The 15,341-nt window shown below is 43.5% G+C and overlaps 1 protein-coding gene across 1 annotated transcript; it reads left to right on the top strand.

Moving 5' to 3' along the window:
* Positions 1-478: 478 nt before the first annotated feature.
* LOC139705098 (uncharacterized) lies at positions 479-2,119 on the top strand. The gene has a single exon (XM_071609309.1). It carries the CDS (start codon positions 479-481, stop codon positions 2,117-2,119), a length of 1,641 nt encoding a protein of 546 aa, XP_071465410.1.
* Positions 2,120-15,341: the final 13,222 nt, after the last annotated feature.

The following is a 15,341-nucleotide window of genomic DNA, read 5'->3' as shown; positions in this document are numbered from 1 at the left end:
GTCCTCGTGGCAGCACCCAGACACATTCAGTGACCTCAAAGGCAGCTGGGAGGAGAGACTTGTCCTTGGGTCAGACATCACGCAAGGAAATATCAAGCTCAGAAAGTAGAGAAACCCCCAAAACTAGAGAGCACCGTGGGGCAAGTTTGGGAAATGACACCTACACTGCCCCTAGCCAGAGCACCACCATGGCACCCAGAAAACACACAAAAGAGGGTAAAAAAAGGGCAAGGAAAGAGTGGAGTTCCTACCCCAAGTGCCATTCCTCAAAGCTTGCCCACCCAGAAACATCAAAGCTTACCTCAGGGGACAAGCACTCCCACTGAAAAGGGTATCTCTAGTTGCCCTTCAGTCCCTGGGACATCAAGGAGATCAGAGAGCCCAGACTTGCTTCCTGAACTCATGTCAGCCTTTGGGGGCCTGGTGTAGCTCCTCCCAAAGAGGAGAAACCCCAAGCAACAGGCAGCAACAAGGAGCGATGTTGGAACAGAACACCTCCAGTGCCCCTAGCCAGAGCACCACCATGGCACCCAGAAAACACACAAAAAAGGGTAAAAAAGGGCAAGGAAAGAGTGGAGTTCCTACCCCGAGTGCCATTCCTCAAAGCCTGCCCACCCAGAAACATCAAAGCTTACCTCAGGGGACAAGCACTCCCACTGAAAAGGGTATCTCTAGTTGCCCTTCAGTCCCTGGGACATCAAGGAGATCAGAGAGCCCAGACTTGCTTCCTGAACTCATGTCAGCCTTTGGGGCCTGGTGTAGCTCCTCCCCAAAAGGAGAAACCCCAAGCACCAGGCAGCAACATGGGGCAAGTTTGGAACAGAACCTCTCCAGTGCCCCTAGCCAGAGCACCACCATGGCACCCAGAAAACACACAATAAAGGGTAAAAAAGGGCAAGGAAAGAGTGGAGTTCCTACCCCGAGTGGCATTCCTCAAAGCCTGACCACCCAGAAACACCTAAGCTCACTTCAGGGGACAAGTACTACCACAGAAAAGGTTATCTCTATTCTCCCTATGGCCCCTGTGACATCAAGGAGATCCGAGAGCCCAGACTTGCTCCCTGAAATGATGTCAGCCTTTGGGGCCTGGTGTAGCTCCTCCCAAAGAGGAGAATCCCCAAGCAACAGGCAGCAACATGGGGCAAGGTTGGAATGGAAAACCTCCAGTGCCCCTAGCCAGAATACCACCATGGCACCCCAAAAAAACACAAAAGAGGGTAAAAAGGGGCAAGAAAACAGTAGAATTTCTACCCTGAGTGCCATCCCTCAAAGCCTGCTCACCCAGAAACACCAAAACTCACCTCAGGAGACAAGCACTACAAAGGGTATCTCTAGTTTCTCTTTGGTCCCAATGACATCAAGAGGATCAGGGAGCCAAGACTTGCTCCCTGAACTCATTACAGCTTTGGGGGCCTTGTGTATCTCCTCCCAAAGAGGAGGTACCCCAAGCAACAGGCAGCAACATGGGGCACAGAACACCTCCAGTGCCCCTAGCCAGAGTACCACCGTGGCACTGGGGAAACACACAGAAAAGGGAACAAAGGGGCAAGGAAACACTCATGTTCCTACCCTGACTGCCATCCCTCAAAGCCTGCCCACCCAGAAACACCTAAGCTCACCTTGCGGGACAAGCAGTACAGCCAGTAAGGATACCTCTAGTTACCCTTTGGTCCCAATGACATCGAGAGAATCTGGGAGCCATGACATGCTCCCAGAACTCATTATAGCTTTTGAGGCCTTGTGTATCTCCTCCAATAGAGGAGGTACCCCAAGCAACAGGCAGCAACATGGGGCACAGTTAGAACACAACACCTCCAGTGCCCCTAGCCAGAGAACCACCATGGGGACCAAGGGACAGAAAGCAAGGCACACACCAAGGAAAGAAACCTCTGGTGTGGCCACAGTTACTGCCATCCCCCAAAGCCTGCCCACACAGAAAGGCTTAAGCTCTCCTGGGGGAACCAGCACCACATCCTCAAAATCAACCTCTACTTTGACGTCCACCCATAATCCATCTCTGAGCCCTGGGAGCCCAGACTGGCTCCCAGATCTGATCTCTGCTTTTGGAGCCATGGTCATCAGCCCACGTGGAGAAACAAGAAGCGTGAGAAAGCGCTAAGAACACACTTGGGCTTTAACACCTTCAGCCCCCCTACCCAGATAGGATGATGCTAACTTCTTTAAGGACTGACACTGCCTAGATCCCAACAGTCCTCCACTGCCCTCAGCTGGGCCTCAGCTGGCCCTGCCTCCACTCCATGGGGCCACTGGGCATCCTATCACCTCCACCATAGGATGGTGAGTCTGGCATGCTGTAGCCCTTGAAGACTTGTGAGGGCACTCAATTTGGCTAGGGCATCCACCCCAGTGAAGCAGGGCCATACCCCCAAAGACAACAGCCCATGGGAGCAATCCCAAGGTCAGCTACTTGCTCTGTCTCAACCTATACTTCCTATCCTCTTCTGGTCTGCTAAACACAAAGAATCTTAACTTTCTAACCATGATGACCCTGAAAATGATGGAACCCTTTTGGAGCATCTTTGTCTCATGCTGTCATAATTTTAGCTCACAAACTGCAGACAAGAGTAATCTCTTCAGTAAGCCAGTGGAGTTTCTCATCTTTCACCAGGCTGACACCCCAATACTCCCCAGTCCAACAGAAATCTAATTAGACTGTGCCTGTTACAGGAGCAGCAGAAAAGCCCCAGGAGCAGGCACTCCTGTGGTCCCTGGAAGCCACTTAGGAGACCTGCACTGCACTCACCACTGTCTCCATCCCCCACAATACCTGGTTCCATTCCTGGGCAGGGATGTCCCCCTCACATTGTTCTGCTCACAGTTGTTGTGGTTCTGGCCTGGTCTGGTTTTAAATCAGGAACACAGTGAACTTGGAAGCTGAGTTTAGACAAGTTCCTTCCACGTCTAGGCTATGGAATACTTTGGGTAACATGATCCTGGTGTTATTGCTTCTTCTGAAATCTGTCCAAATTCTGCATTGACTCCATTGGGACCTGAGCTTATCTCTGTCATAAGACCCTACTGCAGTCTCCTTACTTGTCCCTCCTATTATCTGAATGTTTATATTTTCTTGGTTCATTTTGGGTCCCTAATTTTGTCTGTTTCTCCTAGATTTTTCAACATATTTGTATGTAGTTGTTCAAAGTCCTCCCTAATGATCCTGTGAATTTCCTTTGTATCTGCTGTAAGACCTCCCTTTTCAAGTTTCATTGTATGGGTTTAGGTCTAATCTCTTTTTCTTTTGTTAATTTAGCTAAAGTTTTGCCAACTTTGTTTTATGTTTTCAAAGAACTACTCTTTGTTCCCTTGAACTTTGGTGGTGATCCTCTATTTGCTATTGCAAATTTTTGGCCCTAATCTTGATTATTTCTTTCCTTCTCCTTATTATAGATTTGTTTTTTTTTGTTTTCCTGAGCCATCACCAGGCAATTTACTTGAGGTCTCTCTCTTTTGTCTTTTAGGTACAGGTTTCTCTAGTCTTTTCTTTTCATAGTGCTGTTTCTGGATCCCACAAGTTCTGATATGTTGTCTTTCCATATTCTTCTGACTCTAGGGATTTTTCACTTGTTTTGTGGTATGAGACATAATCTTCAAGTGTTTGTGAGGTTTCTGTAGGTTCTTCTGCTCTTGATTTTTGCTTTCATTTTTATGGTGATTAAAAAGAATAAGATTTTAAAAAATATTTTAAAACCTTGCTTTATGGCCTAATACATAACATACCTTGGGGAATGTTCCTTGTGCTGGTGAGTGGAATGTGTACCTCATAGCTGTTGTATTCCCCATTCTGTTGATGTCTATTAAGTCCACTTGTCCCATAGTGCCATTTAACTCTAACATTCCCTTGTTGATTGTTCATCTGTAAGATCTACCTCACTGAGAGATGGGCTCTGAAGTCCCCCAATTTTGTTTTGCTGGAGCCTATGGCTTCTTCTTTGTCTAGTAGTGTTTGATAAAATTGGGTGCTCCAACATCGGTGCATTTATATGTATTGGTGACATTAGGATATCTTCTTGCTGTTTCCCTTAATGAACATAGAGTGACCTTGTTTGTCTCTTCTGCCTGGCTTTGGCTTCAGTGTGTTTGTCATATATAAGCATAGTGACTTCTCCCTGCCTCCAGACTCCACTTGCTTGGAAAATTATTTTCCATCTTTCCATTTTCAGTCTTGCTCACCTTTGCAGGGGAGTGGAGTTTCTTGTGGGAAGTAGATTTTAAAAAAATCCAATCTACCCTTCTATCTTTAAATTGAAGACTAAAGACCAGTGTACTCAAGATTATTCTGAAAAATACAGTATGTTTCTTATCTTTTCATTAGCTTTCTTTGTTTCTTTAATTCTTTTTTATGCTTGTCTTTTTGGTGAAGAAGGAAACATGGAATGCTCAGATGTTTCAGGGTTTTCTAAATTGATAACATATGACTCTCTCATTTCTCAACTGTGTATCTATTCTCCTAGAGGCACTTCCTGAACACTCCCAGTGGTGTTCATCTTTCTTCCTCTTCTGTGTGTAGGATTCCTTTAAGTATCTGTCCAGCTTGTTTAATGGCCATGAATTCTGTTAGGTTCTTCTCATCTTGGAAGGTCTTTAATTCTCTTCCAGTTCTGAAGGCACTATGTTCCTGGTTGCAGTAATCTAGGTTGGCACCTCTGTTCTTTCAGTGCTTGAAATACACCAATCCTGCTAGTCATCTGCATGGGGAGGGAGGAGGTCACCATTGAAGTGTGGGTTGGCTTAAAATAAAGGCCAGGATAGTAATATTAAGAACTAAACACAAAAGATGCAGGACAATATTGGAAGCGGGGGCTTGACAAGTGGAAGAGAACTGATGGGTCTGATGCTAACAAAGAGAAAATAATAGAAATGTTTCATTGATAATGAAACACACCAAAGGGATTCTGTGCAGATCAGAAAAAAACAGGATAAGAGTGGGGAAAACAAATTGTTTGAGACTCGGCATGTTATTCCCATCTCTGGGTGGTTGTGTTTGACCCTAGTGCTGTGAGCTAAGGCTCATAAGGTCCAACTATTATTATTGCTATGCCAAACCCCATTAGATAATTTTTGACGTTTTCCCTACCGTGTTGGGAAGCATAATATTTGTCTGCAGTAATGACAGATATGCTTATAGCCAGCATGGCATCTAAGCCTTTCTTCAAATTTGAGTGTGGAAAGTTTATCTCCTATATGAATTTTCAAGCCATTAATTTAGTCTCAATCTTTACTTCAATATTCTCCCAATTGTAACAGCTTTGGAAGTGTTTTGAGCCAAATTATTGAGGCAATGAGCTTCATTAGATTACATTTCTTAAAAAGTTCCATGATATTTATCACCTTTTCTCCTCACTCTTACAATTCCAGTAATTAAAGCCTAAGGAGATTGAACACAGGCTCCTAGGCCATAACAGGAGTCCTCTTTGCAATTCTTGTCTATAAAGTCAGTCATGGAGCCATGAGTATAATTGAGAAAATCTGAGGCAGCAACTAAATGTCAGAGATCTTTTGGAATACCACCCTTGCTGAAGTTAGAATATGGACCTCCAGGGGTCATAGCATCCTGATGTGGCTTTTATCAATTCTTGGAGATCCATCCAAATATATCCACATTTCTAGAGGCATTATGTTGCACTGGCAAGACATTAACACACTCTATTCATTTAGGACAGGTGCCAAATTCTATTGCAGAATAATTAGGGCAGTAAGATATTGGTGGATTTTCCATAGAAATGGCTGGCTTTTTATGGGCAACTCCCTTTTTAATAACTGTCCAGCCATTTGACCTTAAGTCCCAGAGGCCAGTATGCTGTCTTTACCTTAAAAGTTACTTTTAAAACAGCCACCATGTTTATCATGGGACTAAAATATAGGTGGATTCCCACTGTAGCCAATGTAATTAAATCCAGGCACATGCATTCATCTTTAAAACCTCCCATTATATGAATATCATTAGTAGATAGTGGGATGGATTCTTCATCCACATTGCTGGATGTACTAAATGTAGATCTGGGAAACAGGTCCAATAAATTTTTCCATAGATTCCACTCACCTGGCAACTCAACAGAACCAGCATAGCCATTGTGGTTGAGAATTATTACCTCCTTGTTGTTGAACTATCTGCTCAGCTTGAAAGGCCAGGTCCTTCAGTTGTCTCCTCAATGACAGGTTGGGTTTTCTGGAAATATAGAGGCATAGCCTTTACCCTATGTTCTTACTAAATCTGGTTTATTCTAGTGCTCCATGTGTCACTCATCAGGAGTGAGACTTTTAATATCACAATTTTGAAACTTTTCAAAATAATTGTGAGATTTATTGGGGTTATATGGGATTTTGTTTCCCCCTTTTTTATTTTTAAAATTGTAGAAAAAAGTTGATATTAGCTGGAGCACCATTAGCTTTAGAGAATGGCCCAGCACTGTACAAGTATTTAAACAGCAAGAAGTGACAATACATATTTTTATTTGGCCAGAAAAATTAGCAAGAGTGACCTGTGATGCAAGGGAGGATTGTTAAAGTCCATGCTGTTGAGCTAAAGAGGGCACCACAGCAAAAGGAGGCCTAGATTTTTGTTGTTTTGTTTGTTTTACGAGTCTTATGATTTCCCTTTGTCTCTACTAATGGGCTAAGCAATAAAAGTATAAACTGGGGCCAGTATAGATACTAAAATACAGTATTACAACTTGTTTGTCTTATAAGAAATCACCTTATTATTATAAATTACCTTCAGTTGTTACATTAAAATTTGTACTTGCATAAGGCTTTACGAGATAATAGTTTTAAAACTTGTAAGGATAATACAATATAAAACTAATAAGAGTAAAAGATTTAATTTTATAATAGTTATAAATTAAGGAATATAATTTTTATAATTTGATACATTTACTTATTTATATATAGTGTTTTTGTTTACTTTAGAAATATAGTAATCTTTATAACAAAAGCCTATCTTCTGAATTTAATTTTAAATAAACTTGAATAATTGTCTTAACTTGGAATGAGATAAAAAAAATTTAACTTAGGTATGGTGGCCCCTTGTTCAATCTTAGGCAAGATGTTTTGATTTTGAAACTAGTCTTAATTTTTTACTTGAATATTATTTTATAAAAAATTATACATAATTTTTAAGTTAATATTAATTAGTGAATGTAATTAATCATTATATATGAAACATGAAATAGACAAGGTAAGAGAGCTTTTAATTCCCTGTTAAGGGAAAGAGGCAAAACATTTTTAAACTTTAAATAAGTTAGGCTCTCTTTGTTGTCTTTTAGAAATATATTTAAGTTGACTTCTCAGGAGAACATAACATTTTATAACATTTCTCGGTAGTCATCATGAACCATAGAATGAAGCTGCTTGAAGAGGTATCCCATCGGCTTATAGGAGGGTGCAGTTGGCTGAGCGAGGAGGCCAGTGGTGATACCCTATCTTTCATCCATAACAAGGTGGAAAGGGTGTTTAGGGTTAGGAAGAAAGAGAGTGCAAGAATATGTAAGAGCATCCCTGAGCTTGTAAAAGGAATTGGCTACTAGCTTAGGGGAGGTGAGGGTCCAATGAGGGGTCTCCTTAGTGGCTTTGTATAAGGGGTTGGTAAGAAGTGCAAATGCCTGAAAAAGTCTGCCAGACCCAGGAAGGAGAGGATGTAGTCCACTGTTATGGGTGGTTGTAGGTCATGGAGAGCTTGAATTCTGTCTGATGTCAGGCTTTTAGAGGTTGAAGTGAGAAGTGTGCCTAAATAGTTAACTGAAGAGGTAGTAAGCTGGGCTTTGCCTGGAGAGGCCCAGTAGTCCAGGGACCCCAGGAAATTGAGGATCTGAGCAGTGTGAGTTCACAAGCCTTGAATGATGAACCGCATAGAAGGTCATTCACATATTGTAAGAGTGTGCTGCCCCCTAAGTCACAAGCAGTTAGATCCCATGCCAAGCCTTGCCCAAAGAGATAGGGACTGCCCCTGAAGCCTTGGGGTAGGACTGTCCATGTCAGCTGATGAGACCTAAAGGATGTAGGGTCTTCCCATGTGAAGGCATAGAGCTAATAAGAGTCAGGATGGAGGGACACTATAAAGAAGGCATCTTTAAGATCCAGGACAATAAAGTGAGTGCTCAAAGGGGAGACATGAGAAAGAAGAGTGTCAGGGTTTGGAACCACCAGGTGGATGGGAATAACTGTCTCATTCATTAGGTGGAGATTCTGGACTAAGTGATAGGCTCCTGAGGGTTTGCATCCTGGCAATATGGGAGTGTTGCAGGGGGAATCAGTAGGAAAGTGGGGTCCCTGGGCAAGTAAGCAGTCTATAATGGGTTTAAATTGCTCCCTATAGGTTTTGGAGATGGGAAATGGGGACATAAAGGAAGTTTAGTTTGCAGTTTCAGCTAAATATGTACTGGCTTGTGGTGGGAGGCTATGACCGGCTTGAAGAAGTCCCAGTCCTGGAGATCGACTAGATCAGGGGACGATGGCACAGTAGATACTGTCTGGTTATTAGAGAGGGTAAAGATTAGACGTAGAAGGACATGAGTGGTAGTATTTCCTGGATGTATTTTGGACCGTGGCTCCTAGTAATTTGAGAACATCTCTGCCTAGGAGAGGAATCGGACAGGATGGAATGACTAGAAAAGAGTTTGTGAATGGGTGTCCCTTCAGGGCACAGGTCAGCTGAGCAGTTCATTTTGGGGAGGAGGGTTTGCCTTCAGTCTCCATAACTGAGACCTTGGAAGAAAACAGAGGCCCAGAGTGGGCAGGCAAGACCGAATAGGTAGCCCCTGTGTCCACTAGGATGTTTGTGGACTTAACCACTACCTGAACTGTTATCCTGGGCTCCGTGAGTGTAATGGGGGTCCTCAAGTCTGGGCTTCTTCAGTCTTCTGTGAACCCCAATAGTTTAAGAGAAGATACCACCTAGCTGGTCATACTCCAATGTAGAGGCACCAAGGAAGGGCCAACCATGGGGCAGTCACTCTTCAAATGTTCTGTCTGCTTACAGATAGGGCATGGACTGGAAGGAGGGTGTGCCTTTGGGCATTGGTGATTTCAGTGACCTTTGCATCCACATTTGAAGCAAGTACCTGGTGTAGAGGAATGATGGAACCTCCATGGAGCTCTTGCTTGAGCTGTAGGCCTCAGGGCTCTGGTAAGGCCTGGGTTTGAAGTGTTACCTTTTTCTGTAATTGAGCCTACCTAGCTAGTTCAGCTGACTCCTCCTGGACATTATAAACTTTAAAGGCCATTTTCAACAGATATTGGATAGGGTTCTGAGGGCCCTCCTCAGCTTGTTTGAGCTTTTTTCTGATATCATAGGTTGATTGAGCCTGCTAGATGCGGGCTCACTCATGGGGGTAAGGATGGAGGACAGAACAACAGAGATGTCATGCCAGATAAGATCATAAGTCTGGGAGAGGTATTGGTATTTTTAAATATAAGTAGAAATGTCAGCAGAGAAGGACACAAGGTGCTTTTCAATCTGGGAAAGATCTTTAAGTGAGAATGGGACATATACTTGGACAATCCCTTCAGCATGAGCCACTTCCCTGAAGGGACAAAGGAACTTTGGGTTATCTGGTAAGAGGGTCTGTTGGGACTGGGAATGGGCACTGACAGGAGAAAAGAGGGGTGAGTGGGTGGAGGCAATCATGGCTTCAGGAGAGGAGGAAGGAGGGGTGTGAGAGGGATGGAGGGGCAGGGGAAAGGTTATGTCAGTAGAAGAGGTGGGCAGGGGAGCCTTGGCTGCAGGAGAAGAGGGAGTTGTATGGAGCCAGGGAGGAGGAGCTGTGGTGGCAGGAGGAGGGGTGGAGGGGTAAGAGGGGTGGCAGGAGCAGATTGGTGTGTATTGGGAGGGGGAAGACAGGTAAGGTAGGCCTGAGAGCAGCTGGGGTGGTTCTGAGGATGTGGAAAGAGAGGTTGAAGAACAATGGGAAGGAGTTTGGTATTTTCCTAGCAAGGAAGACTGGAGCAGGAGAATGATAGAACAGAGAGAAGGACAGAGCAGAGAGTAGAGGGAAGGACAGGATCATATCTCAAAAATCCTGAATGTTTTTGCCCACTTTCCTGTCCAGCAACAAAAATTGTCCAATTCAATGAGGGTTTCAAATCAAAGTTCCTTCTGGGGGCCATTGTGACTCATTGTTTAAGTCTGGTTCTTTTTCAAACATTCTCTCTCTGGGTTCATGTTCTGCCTTAAACCCCTTCAATCTTTCAGCTGAATTCTCTCAGATTCCATTGAAATTTTTAAAAGATTAATGTTTTGCATAGTTTGTTTGGCAAGTTCAAATATTTGGCATCAGTGCCAAGAAAATTATAGAATGTAGGAGGTGTCAGGTTTCCTTGTATTGTGAAATTTCTTATATCTGTGCTAAATTTGCCCTGCTGATGAGATGGATGTGTCTCTGCTATCTATCTATCTATCTATCTATCTATCTATCTATCTATCTATCTATTTATTTATTTTTAATCTAGGATGGAACACAGAAGAGCTTAAGCCCTGAGCCAGCCACATCTTCAGCCCTATTTATCATTTTCATTTGAGAGAAGCTATCACTAATTTGAATAGGGCATCACTGTGTTACAGAGGCTGGCTTTGAAATTTCAATCCTCCTAACTCAGCCTACCATCTTCTGGGATTAAAGGCAGGCACTGCCATGCCCAGTTGTGTCTCACGCTTGTTTTGGATCCATTCTTATCACCTGCCTTCTCCTGGTGCAGTCAGCTAGGGATGGTTTGGTGTGTGGTGTTGAGTTTCACTCCAGATGCACTCCATTGCCTCTATTCCCTGTTGCATCTCTAGCTGTGAACAGTGAGGACTGACCCTGGGCATTGAGTTCCACAGTGTGAAGGAGTGGAGTTCTCTGTCAAGAGATGGGGAGCCTCTGGTGTTCCTGTGGTGTGATGTAGACAGAAGGGTCTGTGGGTCATGCCTTTCTACTTCCTCCTGCAGTTGGTAGGGAATTTTCTACCACCAGAAGAGGTTTTCTTGAGCACTGGTGGACATTGGTTTTGTCCCTTAAAATCTCATTTTGGAACAGACATGTGTATGCAATTATCCAGACTACTCCTCTGAGGAATTGGAATGCTTATGACAGAAAAAAGAGGTGACTCAGATGCCAATTCTATGCCCAAAAGACACTGAAAATGAAAGAGCTGCCAAAAATAGTGGGCCCAATTTGAGGGCCATATTGTTTTGAATATTGGCAATGACCTTCACCTACATGTCCAAGACTGGTAGAAATTTGAATGGGAAAGGGCTCAGAAGTACCTTGAGGGTGACTATTGGGAGACAGCTTCCCCAGGGAGAGTATAGGTGACTCCTTTCAATGTAATTATGTTCTCACTTTTGTCTCCAAAGTAATTCACCAGTTGAGTAAATCTTGAGGAGTTCTTTGGAGACTGTGTGATGCCTGAAGACTTAATCAACATGAAACACACAAAATATGACTCACACCCTAAAATGGAGGTAGGGAAAGAGCTGGGTAGGCAGATAGGAGACTTGCACTCACTAAGGTCAGCTTTCTCCTAACAGAAAGATGACAGTGGAACAGAATACAAAGACCACAGATGCAAGGCTGAGCTTCAAACAAAGGGTGAGACATCTGTTAAAAATGGATAAACTTCAACACAGTGACCTTAACATGAGTGGAAGAAATGGCACATGTGGAGCACATTGTCCCTGAATGCCTTACCAAGAGTGGGCTTGGGGCTTATTTTCTTAACCCTTAGATCCTTATAAAATCTGAGACAATTGCCACTCATTGGCAACCCTCTCTTGAGACCCCACCCATGCAGGAGTTCTGCTTTCTTTATATTGTTTTTGTAAAATCTGACTCTTTGCCTTCACCCTTTCACTATTTGTGTCTGTGAAATTCCTTCAATGGATGAACAAGGCAAAGAACGCAGTCAATTCCATGGTGTGTGTCACAAAATAACTGAAGACTAATTATGTCAGGAAACTAGATTGATATGGGAAATGATATTACCTACCGCCCAGCTCCACATCCTGTCTGTCCCCAGAATGGGGCTGCAGTTGAACCCTTATGAGATCATACAGGGGAGTCCCTTTCAGACCTCACTAAGAAGAATACATTCTCCACCTTGAAATATGAAGACAGCACTCAATATTCTTTACAGCTGCTGAAACTAATTCTGACCTCCATGAAGGAATTTCCTTCTTCTAGGACAACACCCTCTCCTCAGGACCCTTCTCATACATTCTAGGCAGGAGACTCAATCCTATTTAAGACACAGAAAAGCCAGAGATCAGAAGTGCAACTCATGGATAAGTGGACAAGCCCTCATGAATTTCTCCTAACCACTCACTCACACATTTCTAACCCTCATTCACCACATCTGAAGAGGAAGGACACCACCAGAAGATGATTGTCCTGCTCATCCTGGGAATCCACAGTCCCTGGTTAACTGACAACCCCTCTACAAATCTCACATGTCTGTTCAGGAGACAAGCCCCAGATGGAACATATCAAGCTTTCATGTGTTCAATTACTGTTCCTCTTGACCTTTTCTATCCCTCCCTCAATCCAGGTCAGATTCCTTTCCACCTGGTTACAGATTGGGCTCTCAGTTTCTGATCTCCATCATCAGGTAGATGGCTGGGACTTCAGAGAGCTCCCTCTGCTGGACACTGACTAACTTGGAAAATTCAGGCAGCCATTCAAAGTACCTGGCAGCAGTTTCCTACCTGGCTCAGATCAGGGGAGAATGCTGCCATGCTCAACCGAAAATGCCTCCTTCCCCCTTCTAACCAGGAGAATCCTGAGATGTTAAAAATCAAGGCTGAGAAGAGAAAATATGTCTCTTCTAGAAAGAGAAGAATTCGACACCACTCCAGACAAAGGCAATGGAGTAGGTAATGTAGCCAGATGGCTACTGGCAGGAGAAGCTGAATGGGTGAGAAATCCACCTCATATATTGATACACTACATGACTTTTGTGGGACTCTCCACCGAGTAGATTGGGCTCCCCAAAGATGTGGAATGCACCATCACTCCAAAGGAGACCATGTGCCTTGGCCTATAGATGCATTCTTGCAAAATAAAGCATCCCATTTTCTGGCCTATTCAAAATATTTCTTGAGTTGAAGGGATGCTGGCCCCTGATCTAGTGCCCCAACTATAAGTGTAAAGGGAAGACACACTTGCTGTATGAGCTGCCACCTGTCACCCACTTCCTTGGTCTTGAAGGGTCTGCATCATCTGTCACATCCACTAGAGGCCCAACTGCCCACAATTTGCCCTTTCTGAGGTGGCCTCTTCTTTTTGATCCTTTGTGCAGTTTGTGAGTCTTGGGCCAATCACCATCATGAACATCTTAAAAGAGAGTGCAGGCCTGGCATCAGAACACCTGGGCCAGGAAGAACAAGAAAAGAAAACTCACTTTTTTTTTGAACCTAGGGAAAAATTAATTCAAGGGTGTAAAATATTCTTGAGGCATTGGTGTCATTCTGCTTTGACAGAGGAAGAATACCCCCTGAGTACATCTTCCCACTTTCTGGAATTGGGATGGTAGTAGAGTGTTTTCTGTGTGAACAAAAACTTAATCACAATAGAATACACTAAAATGGTTATTCTGCACCTATTTTATAAATTTCATGAGGGAAAATTAAACAGTCATAACTACTACCAAAAGTGGGGGTGGGGGAATGTAGTATCCAGGAGCAGCTCTTGGCTGGGTCATCACCTCTAAGATTCCAGCTCTCATTTAGCTTGATTTGGATCACTTCACATTTCTACCAGGACACTTAATTTACTGAGAGCCATGTTGCCTGCCTCAGAAGGCTGACAACTGTGAAGACTTATGTTGGTGTTCCTTTTAGGGCTTCCTCCGATGTCATCAAACAAATATCTTGTGGCATTTTTTCTATATTAAAGGGTAGGCTAATTGACAAGTCCCCTCTCTCCCCACCCCCCAGAACAAGCAAACAGTGGTTTTATGTGAAATGTGATACCTCTCAGTTTTTGAGAGCTGTTCCATTCCCTTAATGACTGGTTGTCTCAGTTGTTGGTGTTAGTATCAAGATTTCCTGGAAATCTTTATCATTTTCCCCATATTTTTACTGATGCAGTATGGCTCAGCTCCCCTACCCCTACCCCTTGGTCCCTTTTCTCTACTGATCTTTCCCACATTTTTATTTTCCTTTTTGTTCTTTATTTTTTGCATATCAGAGAAAACGTACATCCAATATTTGTGCATCTAAGTTCTTTGGGGATGTTGATGTGTAGGTTTTTTTCCTTGATGTGTCCTTATCTGGTTTGGGTATGTGTGCGATGCTGGCTTTATAAATTTGGAATGTGTTCCATCCCTTTGTATTTAATGGAGTAATTTGAGGAGTTTTGGCATCACTACTTCTTCAAAGATTTTTGGTAGACCTCAGCTGGGAGTCCATCCAGCCCTGAGTTTTTCTTTGTTAGAGACAGTAATGAAAAGCCTTCCATCGCATTACAAGTCATTGGTATGTTTGGGTTTTCTTTTGCTCTGGATTCAGTTTTGGTAGATCCTATTTATCTAGAAATGTATTCATTTCTTTTAGGTTTTCCAATGTATTGGAGTACAAGTTTTCAAAATAGTCTCTAATGATCTGCTGGATTTCTCTCATATCTATGGTGATTTCACCTTTTTAATCTCTAATTTTATAAACTTGGCTTTTCTCTCCTTTTCTCTTGGTTATGTTAGCATGGGGGCTTATCAATCTTGTTTATCTTTTTAAAGAAACAAGTGTTTCATTGGTCCTTAGTGTTGTTATGTGTGTTGTCAAGTTCATTAATATTGGCTCTGATTTTATTTCCTTCCTTCCTTCAGTGTTTGCTCCTCCACCATAGCCTGGCTTTTACACCATTTCCCATTTACACAGTGCATGATGTCGGCTTCCTCAGTAGAGGGCGCTGAAGTGACACTGCAGGAAGCAGAGGCCTCTTGTGGTTAAGCTACTGCACCATTGCTCTGTGATGCTGGTATGAGTCCCTGTGAGGGCAGCGTGGATCAGGTGAGGAGATCCTCAGATCCTGAGGAAGGCTTTTGTCTCCAGGAAAATTTTCCAACACTTTCCAAGCTGATCTTAGGTGATGGTGCCCTCCTAGTGAATGATCCAAGGGTATTGGGAGGCACCTGGCTCTGAGTTCAGAACTTTGCAGTCCCTGGCTCTACCCATGCCCACCTGAGTTGTAGCACACCAAACACACTGCCCTTACCAGGCACATATTCCCAACGGTCCCCCATCCCTTTCTGTTCAGAGGACGCTGTGGGAGCCATGGCTGCTGCTCCCTCAGGTAAGGAAGGTCCAGGTGGGCTGGGGAGTGGACAGCCCTGGATGCTCCTACCATGTAGTC

Source organism: Marmota flaviventris, chromosome 3 (genome assembly GCF_047511675.1).
Source record: "Marmota flaviventris isolate mMarFla1 chromosome 3, mMarFla1.hap1, whole genome shotgun sequence".
In the NCBI taxonomy this organism is placed as follows: Eukaryota; Metazoa; Chordata; class Mammalia; order Rodentia; family Sciuridae; genus Marmota; species Marmota flaviventris.
Note: the sequence above shows the minus strand (reverse complement) of the source record. Positions and strands in the feature narration are given on the sequence as shown.